This window comes from Mesocricetus auratus, unplaced genomic scaffold, assembly GCF_017639785.1.
Source record: "Mesocricetus auratus isolate SY011 unplaced genomic scaffold, BCM_Maur_2.0 Super-Scaffold_100014, whole genome shotgun sequence".
Lineage (NCBI taxonomy): Eukaryota > Metazoa > Chordata > Mammalia > Rodentia > Cricetidae > Mesocricetus > Mesocricetus auratus.
The window spans coordinates 38,148,489-38,161,874 of NW_024429197.1; the positions used below are offsets into that span (position 1 = coordinate 38,148,489).

The window sequence follows — 13,386 nt, forward strand, 5'->3', positions numbered from 1 at the left end:
GACCTTTTACATCCATGACAAGCGTGTAGGCTGGCCTGCTCCAATTGCTCCAGTACCCAAGTCCATCCAAGCGCCTGCAGCGCACCTGGGCCACATAGACTGCACAGAGGTCCAGCACCGGCAGGCTGGCAGACTTTGATTTTGCATCAAATACCTCATGTACCTGTAACAGAGGCCACACTGTTAATATGCATGCCTCCTATGGGTCCTGAAGTGTGCTTGTATTTTAAACCTTAACACTACTCCAAACTTAAGACAGAGTGATGCTGTATTTTCTCACTTCAGAAACTCACAACCAGTCAGAGGAGTGCTACCTCCCACACCTGGTTATTCCCTTGTTGACACATTGCACTTGCAAGGTCAATTCCAAACACACTCAACACACTCTTGCCCTACTGCTAACCCTTACTCTCTGATCCTTGCTCCACCACAAAGACAAGAATTCAAAAATGGTAGTCAGACAGGGCCCTCTCTGGAGAATCAAGCAGATAAGACCCACATATGCCTCAACTGATGTCACTGTGCTAACAATGTAATTAGGGTTTCTTGCATTTCCATTCTTAGCAAGCTGCCCTGAAAAACTGAACAAAATTTCCCATATGCACACTCAACTCTATGATTGTTTAATAAAAATAGTCTCTTTCAAAATGTCCCATTCATGAACATACTGAAAGACATCAGAAGCTTACATGAAATGAGGGTCCCTGAAAAAGTGAGTGTGGAAACAAAGGATGACATATAACAAATGTTTCTTCTGCAAAGGCCTTCTCCAAACCTTTAATGTCATAAACAGCATCTCTACACCAGGAAGATACAATAAGGCAGGGTTTCCTGAGCCTATTTAGCCAGGCAATCTCTGTTTCATGAACAGTTCAAAGGGAAAATGTCTTGCAAAGTATGCTATTTTTGTTCCTTGCAAAGATTAAACTTTGACAATTTAAGTCAGTGCTTCTCAACCTTCCTAATACTGTGACCCCCTTTAACACAGTTCCTCATGTGATGGTGACCTCCAACCATAAAATTATTTTCATTGCTACTTTATAATTGTAATTTTGCTACTGTTATGAGTCCTAATGTAAATGTCGGATATGTGACTCCTGTGAAAAGGGTTGCAACCCATAGGTTGAGAGCCACTGATCTAAGCAATGAAAGTAATTACACAATACAGAAGAGTGCTATTTGTATGACAGCGGCTATGTGATGCAACAAAATTCTAAACATTGTAAGATGCTGTTTCATGTTTAACTCTCAGTAGTTGTGATTACCTACATGACACATGCATGACGTTGGTTGATGCAAATATGTCCTGCTTTCATTGGTTGATGACTAAAACTGTTTTGGCCAATGGCCAAGCAGAATACAGGCAGGTGGGAAATCCAAAGAGAGAGACAGAGAGACAGAAGGCAGAGTCAGGGAGATGCTATGCAGCTGCCAGAGAAGCAGATATGAGGTAATGCCACAGCCATTGGCAATAAATAAATTGGTTGAGTTAAGTTGTAAGAGCTAGTTAATAATATGCTTGAGCCATTGGCCAAACAATTATAGTTAATATTAAGTCTCTGAGTGTCTATTCAGGAACTGGCAGGTGAGAGAGAAACCTCCATTTACAGTTGGACATGGAAGGGAGAAGGGCTCACAGGGCCCCCATTTCTCCCTGAGGATTTTCCTGTTTCTGGGGGAAGATAATGAGACATTTTATTTAGTGGTATAGCCACTGGTAAGCTGCCCATGTTCCTGAGGGAAAAAAATTCCTTACGAAATATGGAGAAAGGTGACTGGCTAGGAAGAAGAAGGGGATCAGTGGTAGGGAGATAAGAGGTGGTAAGAAGGAGGTGAATGTTATCAGAATACATTATATATACCAAAATATCATAGCGAAACCCATTATTAAGTATAATTAATATGCGTTCATAAAACCTTAAATAGCACTTAGCAGTCGCAGCACTTGGAAGGTTAAGCATCAGAGGTCCACAAGTTGAAGGCCAGCCTGGGCTACAGAGTAACTTTGAGAGCAGCCTGGGCTACAGAGAGACTCCAATCTACAGAGGGGTGGGGAAAAGGAGAAAAGAAGAGAGGACAGAGAAGAAAACAGTTAGAAATAAAAGGTACCTTCCATTGTATTTCTTTTCCATTTAAGCCATATCGAATCTGGAACTGAAGGTTATTCTCTGGAAAGACAGGCTTCTCCCAAGATATCTTCAATAATCCAGTGTTTATCGTAATCTCTGCTTTCACACTAGATGGAGGCAGTGGTTTTACTAGAAATTTAAAAAATAATATCATGCAATAGTAACTTAACAGCAAAATTAACAATCCTTAGACTTCATATTTATAAAGTAAATCCTTTTTAAAGCTCTCTGACTCGTTGCCTCATGCCTACAGCTTTGTGTAATACATAAGGAAAAGGATTAGCTCTACTTTGCAAGCAAAGAGGTCCAATGAAAACCTCATCAGTATGTTATCCGTGTCACTTTGCAAGGTCAGAGGATATCTGCTGACTGAGCCGTTAGAAGCTTGCTTTCTATAATCTGAGGAAACAGACTTTAATTAGCAGAAAATAGAGGCGAAGGTAACTTAGATCACAAAAGATTTTAACATGATTTTTTTTTAAAAAAATAAAGACACGTTTAAAGATGAAATGCATAAAAATATAGAAATGCGTAGAAGATGGTTATCTTGTTTCTTCTTCCTCCTCCTCCTCCTCTCTCCTCTCCTCCCTGTCCCTTTCTTTCAGTAAAGCCTCACTTTGTAGCCCTGGCAGGCCCAGACTCACTGAATAGACCAGGTTGGTCTTGAACTCACAGAGATCTGCCTGCCTCTGCCTCCCTAGCACTAGGATTAAAGGCACGAGCCACACCTAGCTACCTTTTTTTTTTTGTAACATCTTATGTTGCTGGTCTCAACCTAACTTTGACTTACATCCTGGACGTGTATTTGCCCAACATCACCAATTTTTCCTATAGAGGACCATTTTTGCTAGGAATAAGACAATAGGGAAATATGCTTTATTGTACTAAATCCTGGAAGTTCTAGCACAGCTTATGCCTCTAGATCTAATTGTATCATGACACCAAGCATGAACTTCACAGTGCCACATCAATCTGGTCTTTACTTGTGGGTGACTCCCCTGAATGGAGCAATGGGTTCAGTTGCCATAGCAACACATTATAATGCTTAAGGACTATACTTTCACACCAGCTGGTAAGGAACTTTTCTCTTGAGACCATTCTCTCCCATCGAAGATCCCATCGGCTGCCCTCACAACTGCCACGAGCCAGCATCTAACAGGTTAACACCAGGTAGAGCCCGGGGTCTCTAGGATGATGACCAGGATGCTCCTCTTCTTTGAAATTTTTTAAATGGGTACCTCTGCCATTGAACTATCCAAAGAGAGATGGTCCTTGACTGGAACATGAAGTATATAACTGTAGGGGCTAAAGAAACCCACCAATCCATAAACTGAAAAATCACAAACAGGGCAACATACAGGTGTTGTATGGGTGAAGATAGGAAAGCCTCTGTAAACATTTGTGGTTTGCCCCCAAACCTGTTGCTTCCCTCAAGTTCTGTAAGCCAGGACACTGTTGATTCATAGGGAACTAAGAATGCCTGGATTGGCCCTACATGAGTGTTTGCCATAATTCTCCTCCTCTAAGTCTCACTTCTAAAGACAACCAGTGTGTAAAAAGCAAGGCCTCTTTTTTGAGTGGTACTTTTTAGTCATTTAAGAAATCAATACTTGTACTTTAGAATATTCAGAACAAAACACCTTGAACTTGCCATTAGTATGCTGTTTTTCATGATCATTGACAGTATTCACCACTAAGTAAGATGATCAAACTTTCATCTCTGGAAAAGGCTATTTCTTTTCAAGAAAGGAAATTTCCACATTTGAGACAACATAAGAACCGATTCTTTGGTTGTGGTTCAGTGGGACACATGAATGGATTCAGTGACTACCCAAGTGGTAGGGTACACAGTGCCCAGAGTGATGCACATATCAGAGAAGTATGAGGAGCTACACAGAGTTGATGGGTGATACAGAATGTTTTCATGCTTGATCCAAGCTTTAAAAGCTAGGAAGAGGTGGAGCTGAGATTTACATCCCAAAGCTTAATTTCCACATTGCTCTCTTCCTAAGGCAAGATGAGCCTGATTTAAATTCTTTTAGTTTTGAAAAGCAGAACACTCCAAATGTTACCCAGATAGCATGTTGCTGACTTCATGTTGTGTGTGACTTTTCATGGCCCTTTATTAGCCTAAAAGATTAAATAACAGAAAAATACCAATTGCAGTAAAAACACAATGGAATCATATAAATGAAGATATAATCAATCAGTTGAGCATTTATATATGAAAACAGATCTAATAGTTAAAATGAGTTCATCCTGTATTTGACAAAATACAGATTCTACTTCAAATGTGTCCTGATTAATTGAAAACAAATATATTTTTTTCATAATTCCCTAATAAAATAACATAATAACAAAATAAATGACCAAAAATGGGTCATTTTTTTCAAATATTCCACACAGCTTTGGGATAATACATCAAATGTCTCAAGTATCTCAAGACACTTGTTAAAAATCTGTGAATATTATTAAAGATCTCATCATCTTTGTCTATTTTCTTCACATCCTTTATTTAGTATTTCAAATGCCCTTACCCAGCCTTAAAAATTGAATTCTTGAAATATTATTACTCAGCTTATAAAGCCTTTAGATTACCCAAATGAAACTTTCAGATTAAAATAGCTTTAGAATTACACTGGAGGGTTACTTTATAAAAACCTCATAAAATTGCACTCACAATGACACATGCAACTCGCCAAGTGCTATATGGAAATACCCAACTGTTATGACTCTATTATCCATATTTATAAACAAACATGCTACAAGTAATATACAGAATAAACTCAAAATGGCAATAAAAACTCAAAACTAGAAAGCTTCCTAAGGCCAATTGTTTCAATTCCTCAATAAACAAAATCTTTTTTTTTTCAAAATCCAGTGTGAGTAGAAAATAGCATCCAAATCTAAGGAAAATATACAGCGCTGCCTGACGTACCTACAGAGTCAGGAAGGACACATGTTGGTGGAGACTCAAGTGAACCTAAAGAATGGTTGATCCTGATCCACATTGTGTAGCCAGATAATAGAAAAATTGGCTGGAAAACACATTCATAAAAGCCATCCCTCTGTAAGATGCAGCTTTTGGGTTCAGATGCAGGATGAATAGATGGTCTATCGGAACAATACAGGCTGCTCCTTAAAAGACATTTGAAAAAAATAGCCAGTTAATATGCAGTATTAATAAGAGGGAGAAGACATTTTAGAACTCGGATTTGTTATTCAAAAGAGATAGTGTTCTTTGTCTAAAAGCTGATGTTTTTAATCAGGAAGGCACTCTTGAATTCCTAGCTCTCTCCAGATCTTATTCTTTCCACAGAAGCAGTAACTATAAAAACACTCTAGTGAAGGCAATGAGAAGAGCAGACAAGAGGGCAAATTAGCAATAGAGCTGCAGGACTGCAATGGTCACACAAGCCCAGTGTTCTCAGCCCTCCTAGTGCTTCGACCCTTTAAAACATTTCTTCATGTTGTGGTGACCCCCCAAACATAAAATTATTTTTGTTGCTACTTCATAACTGCAATTTTGCTACTGTTATGAATCATAATGTAAGTATTCTTTTTTGGAAATACAAGTTTTCTGAAGGGTGAGGACCAACAGATTGAGAACCCCTGTACTAGAAGCTTGCATCAGTGACACAATTCTAGAAGTAAGGATCAAAAGTAGGACTGGGCGTACTCCTGGGATGGGAGGAAAGCATATTCTTTTTGTCTTAAACAGTGGATTAAATTCCAACAAAAAGTGAGAATGTAACTTATGGGTATATTTGGCTTGATTGACAGTGCCCTAATACTTTCTAAACCAAATTGATGTAATTAAAATAATGCCAAATCCTGATCCATACATGAATGGTAGTGAAATATATTACTCATTTTCTCATAAATGATTTTTTTAAACATTTGGAGTCTCAACCAACATACTTCCTTACAAAAAACAAAGTGTTTCTTCTCTTTGAAATGGTCCTTCTGACACTGTTTGCTCTGAAAAAGGTGTTTGAATGACTAAAGTTCTGACTCCTCTTTCAACAGGGATGAAAATGAGAAAGAAAATGAAAACACTAAAATCTTTGTATTTTCTCCTCAAGGTTCTCAATATGCATATTTTCGGATTATTAATGGTGAGTGAGAAATACAAGGACAGAGGGATGTATAATCATCACTGGATAGGAAATAGCAGTGTAAAAACACAGTGGTGAAGGTCTAACTTGGAACGATTAGCATCATTATCATGAAGCAATAACCATTTATTGATTGCTCCAGTGGAATGTTTCCTAGGAGACACTATTACTTAATTACGATGAAATGAAATACCATTAATTGCCCTAAAAACCATATAAATCCTACAATTCCCTCTATGTACAGACAAGGAAATTAACATGTGGGAGGTTCAAAAACTCACTAAGTATTTGTAGTTGGTTATATGATGATCCTGTGGATGTTAAAAGAGCCATGGCGCTTTTAAAACTGTCTTCAACAAACATATGTTTGCATTTGAAAACACATGGAAAGACATGTATAATTAAAACAGCCTATCATGAACTTTCAATTGATTTAAAAATATTATAGCACATAGGATAAAGACAATAATTTTTTCCCATTTAAGAAATACAGATTGCCACTTTTCTTCCAGGACTGCAGAGGAATCAACACTAAACATGAAAGACAGAGTTAAGATCACAGGACTTGAGAAGAGAGAGATGCTTTTCAAGTTGAAATTTTAGATTTAAAAATTTTTCACATTGTACAAACCGAGATTCTCCAATACAAATTTAAATATCATAGAGTATAAGAGTAGTGAACATACTGGATGACTACCACAGGATCCTTTAAAAATAAGGAGGGCTTTATCTTCTCAGTAGTGACATACAATTTAGGACACATGTTATGTCAAGACAAGGGAAATACTATATGGAGATGTCTTAAATTTTATACAAAGAAATGTAAAAATAAATAAGCACATAATTCTCTTTAATAGAATCTATTACCCCTCATTAACTACTGTTCGCGTCCCAACTTAATTCACTTCATTCTAAAACACAGTCACATCTTGTAGAATCTGGTCCCTTTGCCTTTTTCCTAAAATACTGGTCTTTGGCCAAATGACATTCAACTTTTTTACATAGCCTATTTATCCCATTCACTGAGCCCAAATAAACTGCATAGGAAATAAGTCTCTTGCCTCCTTGCATGTCACTCAAGAGTCAAAATGCAATCCCAAGAAACTGGTTGGCATACGTGATAACATGAGGTTAAAACAATATGTATGTATGTATGAATGAATGAATGTATGTATATTAGCCTCTAGTGTGAATGTTTTCAAAAAGTACAATTTTTGTAATTCCTTACAATTTTTCTTTTTTATGTAAATTTTATTTAAATTAGAAACTATCTTATTTCAAATAGCAATCCCAGTTCCCTCTCCCTCCCATCCTCCGGTCCCCAACGACTCCCCCATCCCATCCCCCATCAACTCCCCAGGGAGGGTGTATTCAAATTTCTGCTCAGGGAGAAAAATGCGACAGACTGTTGACAGAGGTTTCTGTCCCACCTTGTCCTGCAGCCGTTCAGTCCCAAATAAACATACAGAGGCCTATATTCATTATAAATTGTTTGGCTGATGGCTCAGGCTTCTAATTGACTAGCTCTCTCTTAATTATTAATCCATTTCTATTAATCTGTGTATCTCTATGTGGTCTTGCTTGCCTAGAGAGTGCCGAAACATCCTATCTTTCTGGTAACTACATAGTATCTCTCTCAAGACTCTCTACATTCCTCTCCCGGAATCCTCCTAGTCTGGTAGCCCCACCTATACCTCCTGCCTGGCTACATCCTGCCTGTCCATTGGCCAAAACAACCAATAAGAGAAACATGTATTCACAGCATTCAGAAGGAGCCCTCCTATCACCATATTTCTGCTATAGTAACAGATTAATGGAAAGTTTAACTGTGCCGTGCCCAGGGGAAAACAAAGAAGCAAGCACTGTACATACATACCTGTGATACCTCAACTGCACAGTGCTTCCCACAAGTGATTGGATTGTGCTGGGTGACCATCTGCAAGTCATTTTAGTTAAGTACCCATCAGTTTCACATGATATATTGATATTGACATCTATTTAAAACACATTAAAATATTAATATAAAGTATACACACCAAAAAATCATGAAAAACATTTTCTTTACATCTTTAATAGGACTCTAGCACAGTCTGTGACAAGTGATCTTGTGGAACAGAATGAACAAGGCCTTGGGAGTCTTACCAATCACATATAACTCGGCGTATCGGTGATGGCATTCCTGCCCACTGCAGCAGTACACTGCGTCATAGGCAAACTTCCCCCGAGGTCTGGTGGCTTTCAAGTTGGAAAAAGTAACTTTGCTAACATGGTCATTCATAGAGCTATACTGGATTCCAGGGATTTTCTCAGCTAGATTCATCCACCAAACTATCTGTTTTGAGGAAATAATTTGGTTTTCATTTTTGTAGATGCAATGAAAGGAAGCATTCGATCCAACACTTGTCAGGATTTTGGGTGGAAAGTACACGACATCTGTAACACAGAAAGAAAGGTGGGCATTCAGTTGGAAACAGAAGCCATCACGTGAGCAGCCTGTACCACAGCCAAAAGATTCCCACATCCCTAGCTACCCTGCCAGCATCAAATAAGTGCACTGAGACACTGACTGTGCTGTGGACAGCCCTTTAGAGCCCCAGTAACCCCTGCTCTCAAATGGACAGAGCCTCCATGGACACCATGACGAGCTTCTAAACGTGGGGCTTATTCATTACAACTGGGCTTTGGCAACTGCCATTTTCCAAGTGACAGTCAAAATTAGCTAAATGGAGCATCATTTATTTCCACAACGATTCGTTTCCTACCAGGCTATTAAGATTGAATGCACACATGTGGGAACATACAAAAATAAGTAAATAAATAAATGTCAAAGAAAAAAGAAGGGCCGGCAAGATGGCTTAGCAGGTAAAAGTATTTGCCACAAAGTCTGGTGACCTGAGTGCAATCCCTAAGACTGACATGACCGAATGACCGACAGAAGGAAAGAACTGACAAGTTGTTCTCTGATCTCAGCATGCACATCATGGCACGTATGTGCATGCAAAATAAATGCAGTTTTAAAATGTCTAGAGAATCAGTGAAACATAGCGTGTGTTCTGAGCACAGATCACGATGATACAAAATCTTGACAGAAAGGGAGTTGTTGCTATTAGTTTTTTTCATACCCATGAAAGTCTCTAATAAATAGGTAATGTAGTTTGCTCTGTAACGTCATGCTAATTTTACCGAAATGGTTTTGTATGTCCACATTGGACACTGAGTGTATCTGGTAAACAGAAGCAGGATAGAAGCACTGGAGTAAGGGCGTGACTCAGTGTAACCCCAGCCCCAGGACATGCCACCTTCCCGTGAACGGAGCTCACTACTGACCTATGCCTGTCACACACTCGGCGTGCTCCACGGCCTCACCACTGAACTGTCACAATGCCTCAGAGTTACTCTTATTTTTTTTAATTTTATTTTCCAGTTTAAATTTAGATAAGAATCAAGGTTGCTTCACAAGTCAGTTCCAGGTCCCTCTCCCATTCCCTCCCTTCCTCCTGTGCCCTCCCCCCCCCCGTTATCCCCTCATTTCTCCAGGGAGGGTGAGGCCCTCCATGGGGGTGTCCATAGTGTGTCATTTCATATAGGGCAGGGCCTAGACCCTTTCCCAAGAGTTCAGGGTGAGAGTGCACCTCACATTGTTCTATTGGAATCCAAAGTCCGTGTGTATACTGGGACTGATCAAGACCCCCCTGAATCTGGGTGTCAGTGAAGAGGCCTAGGGATTCTATTGAGCCTTGGGCAGCAGATCAGAGTTACTCTTATTTTCTAGAAAGGTACACAGTAACTCTCATAAATTCAGGTTCTTCATTCACAGATTATTTTTAAAATTTCAAGGTATTTTAGTTCAACAGCAAATTCACCTGGAGAGGCCCTACTGAGAATTAAAGCTAAAATGTATATAGCTTGTGACTGACTAGATGCTTACATCTAGGCTTTAACACAAAGATAAAAAGTGATAATCTATAAATTCATGCTAAAAATTAATGAGACATATGAAATAAATGCTGAATACCTAATTTTCAAAAGACCACAAATACCATCCTAATAAATATTATGCAAAATTTAGTTTGAGGAATAAGACAGCTATGACTTTCTTTATATGGCCAAAACCACTGATAACTTCACAATATCTATATTAATGAATTTTATTGAAAGTGAAATATTCTAGTGACAATATTAATGTTACCAGTTACTCAAAAGAATATAGACCATGAATCAAAACATTTTTTAGGTAAAGTTCTTTCACAATGTGTTTATCCCAGTCCCAGAAAATGTACTTTTCATTCTAGGAGAAGATGTGATAAATTTTCTTTAAAGGGAAAACATGGAGCCTGCTTATGTAGATTATTTGTGATTCAGCACACACCAACATAGTGGATGATATTGTAAAGAGAAATATTTGGGGGAGTTACTTCAGTGGACTAGTTTTGGTTCCCACTGCAAGTATATTAGTTTGTTTCTTACATAACGAATTTCTTTTTTTATTTTATTTCACGGGCATTTGTGTTTTGCCTGCAAGTATGTCTGTTTGAGAGTGTCAGATACCCTGGAACTGGAGTTACAGACAGTTGTGAGCTGCCATGTGGGTGCTGGGAATTGAACCCAGGACCTCTGGAAGAACAACCAGTGCTCTTAACTCCTGAGCCATCTCTCCACCCCCAATTTCTTTTTCTTAATCTTCACCTACTAGCCCTCAGAGGCAGCTAAGCCATCTGCAATCATTAGGCAGCATTATGGCCCATAAGCTAAAGGCTGGGACACCAGCCTATGCCGCTATTGGGATCTACAAAACCTTCATGAGGGACATTCCAGTGGAAGGAGCCAGGTCATTTAGAGTGTGCCCTTGATAGGGACATTGGGAGCCAGTCTCCTGCTTCATCTCTCTTTGCCTTTTGGCAGCAGTGAGTGGAACAGACCTCCTCTCCTGCAGGCTCCCACTGCTGAGTTAGCACAGGCTCAACGCAACAGGGTTAAAACCTAAAATATTAAAACCTCAAATATGAGCCAAAATAAAATTTTCATCTTTTAAAATTAATTTTTGGAGGGAGCTTTGACTAGAAAGTAGCTATTTACTCATTCCCCGCCCCCAGTTTTCAGGATGTCTGAAGTCTAGAGATACACCTGAGTGACAAATAAACGTCTAGCTGTTAATGGTCTTTTGATTGACTATTACACAAGCTAATTGATAAAGTGCTTTATAACATCTGACTATGTTGGGGGTATAGAGGTCCTTGTCCTCACAGAAAGCACTAAGAGAACCAGGAGAGTTAATCACACAGGGGCGTCTCCTCAATGGAGATGCCTTCCATCCAGAAAGCTGAGAGTGGAGGTTCCTAACAACCTGGTGACTCTTTTGCTATCTGAAAGGATAGATCTCACCCTAATTCCCCAGAATGATTATCCCTAGATCATTATCCATTCTTAGGGGAGATGTCTGAGTACTTTATGTCCTACTGACCTCTGTGCCACCAGTCAGAGACCACACTAGATTCTAGGCCCTTAAGCTATAGAACCCATGCTCATAGTCACATGTACTTTGTAAAGAGTCTCTATGGAGTCACACCTTAAGCTTTATTGTGCACCTGGAATTGGAATGATTGCTGCCTGGAAACCTTTTCACAAATTGTACCGTGTTTCAAATATGCTAACAATGAACTGCCTGGTATTCGACATCCCAAAGTCTGATGCAGGTTGCCAAAGTCAATCTGCACTGAATTTTCATTCTCACCATTTTGTGCCGTTCGCTTCCCTGTATGACACCTGCAGGGACCTCCACATGGCTATCTTATACAAGAATGCAAACTATGAGCTGGCATTTGAAAAACTAAGCAAATATAAACTTACAGATAGACATACACTGTAAAGAAAAACATAACTAAATAATATGCCCATATAAAGACCTAAACTGAATGAGATCAAATATTTGACAAAATGCAAGAAACCAGTATATTATATGGAGTTTCTAAAAAAAGCATTTATAGTCAGTCTTGAATCCTAGCAAACCCTGAAAAACAACATTGATTCTTCTAGCCCTGCCTCTTTTTCTTGAAGGGGAAGTTTTAAATTTTAATAATGAAGTAAAATAAGAAAGAAACATCTTTCCATGGAAGCTAAGCACATTGCCCGGTAGTTAATAAAGACAGGCTTTCAGTGTAGGTGGGCATGGGGGCCTTCTATTTCCTCTGCACAGCTCCCCTCTTCCCTCCCGACATGACCCCTCAGCACCACATAGAAGCCTCCACCTGAGATACTGTGGTTTTCACACTGTCTCCCCCATGGGATTCATAAGGCACAGCTAGTCAATAAGACCTGATAACAGAAGATTCAGTTTCCCTTAGGAACCAACCAAAAAATTCAGAAGCTGGATTATCAGCCTGTGATCACACACATGGGGACAATAGAAAGTTATCTGAGGAATAAAGGCATAAAATCACCATCTAAATCTCCTCATGCCAGGTCCCCGAGTCTCCCAGGCTGAACAAATTATTCAACACTTGATTTAGCTCTCTCGCGCAATCTTACTTTATGCCAAGCAATTATTGTCCATCTTCCTATCTCTTTAAATCTTGAGATTCTGAGCATGTAGGCTGTGAATTCATAAACTGAATGTTAGGAGTCGGGTGCTGTAATGTGCACTTCACTGTGCTATTTCCCCATACCAAAACCATCCATACATCTTGATGTAACAGACAGGGAAACTGAGGCACAGAAAGGTTAAGAACCTCTCTAAAGAAATCATAATTGTTGCCCTTGAAAAAACTGGCAGACTCCAAAATCGATACTTCTAAGACACTGATGCCACTTGCTTTCTGACTAATTAACACTTCTTCAATACCAAGTAATCGATAAGGGAATCTGCTGAATGATATAGATGGACTGTGCTCAGTGATTTACATTACCATTTCTGTGTAACCCCAGTAAAACTGAGCAAGCAGACTACCAAGGGACAATAGAGTGTCTTCCTAAAGTCACAACTCAGTGGTGGCAGGGTTGGAAACAGGCACAAAGGTTCTCAGGGCTCTGACAGATGCTGCATCTCACCTCCCTGAGGCACCTGTGAATAAAGGTGCAGTTTCTCTGATGCTAAAAATAACCTTGAGAGGTGGCTGGACGCCAGACACACAGCTCTATGAGTC

The 13,386-nt window shown here is 39.3% G+C and overlaps 1 protein-coding gene across 3 annotated transcripts in view; it reads right to left on the reverse strand.

The window, feature by feature from the left end:
• Lepr (leptin receptor) overlaps window positions 1–13,386 on the reverse strand; it is an 82,201-nt gene that overhangs the window by 25,898 nt on the left and 42,917 nt on the right. For all 3 annotated transcript variants that reach the window (XM_040757100.1, XM_040757101.1, XM_040757103.1), the window contains exons 8-12: window positions 8,390–8,680; window positions 8,124–8,241; window positions 5,068–5,267; window positions 2,110–2,258; window positions 4–163 (exon numbers count right to left, since the gene is read on the reverse strand). In XM_040757100.1, coding sequence (XP_040613034.1) covers window positions 4–163; window positions 2,110–2,258; window positions 5,068–5,267; window positions 8,124–8,241; window positions 8,390–8,680 — 918 coding nt within the window. The remainder of the gene's footprint in view (window positions 1–3; window positions 164–2,109; window positions 2,259–5,067; window positions 5,268–8,123; window positions 8,242–8,389; window positions 8,681–13,386) is intronic.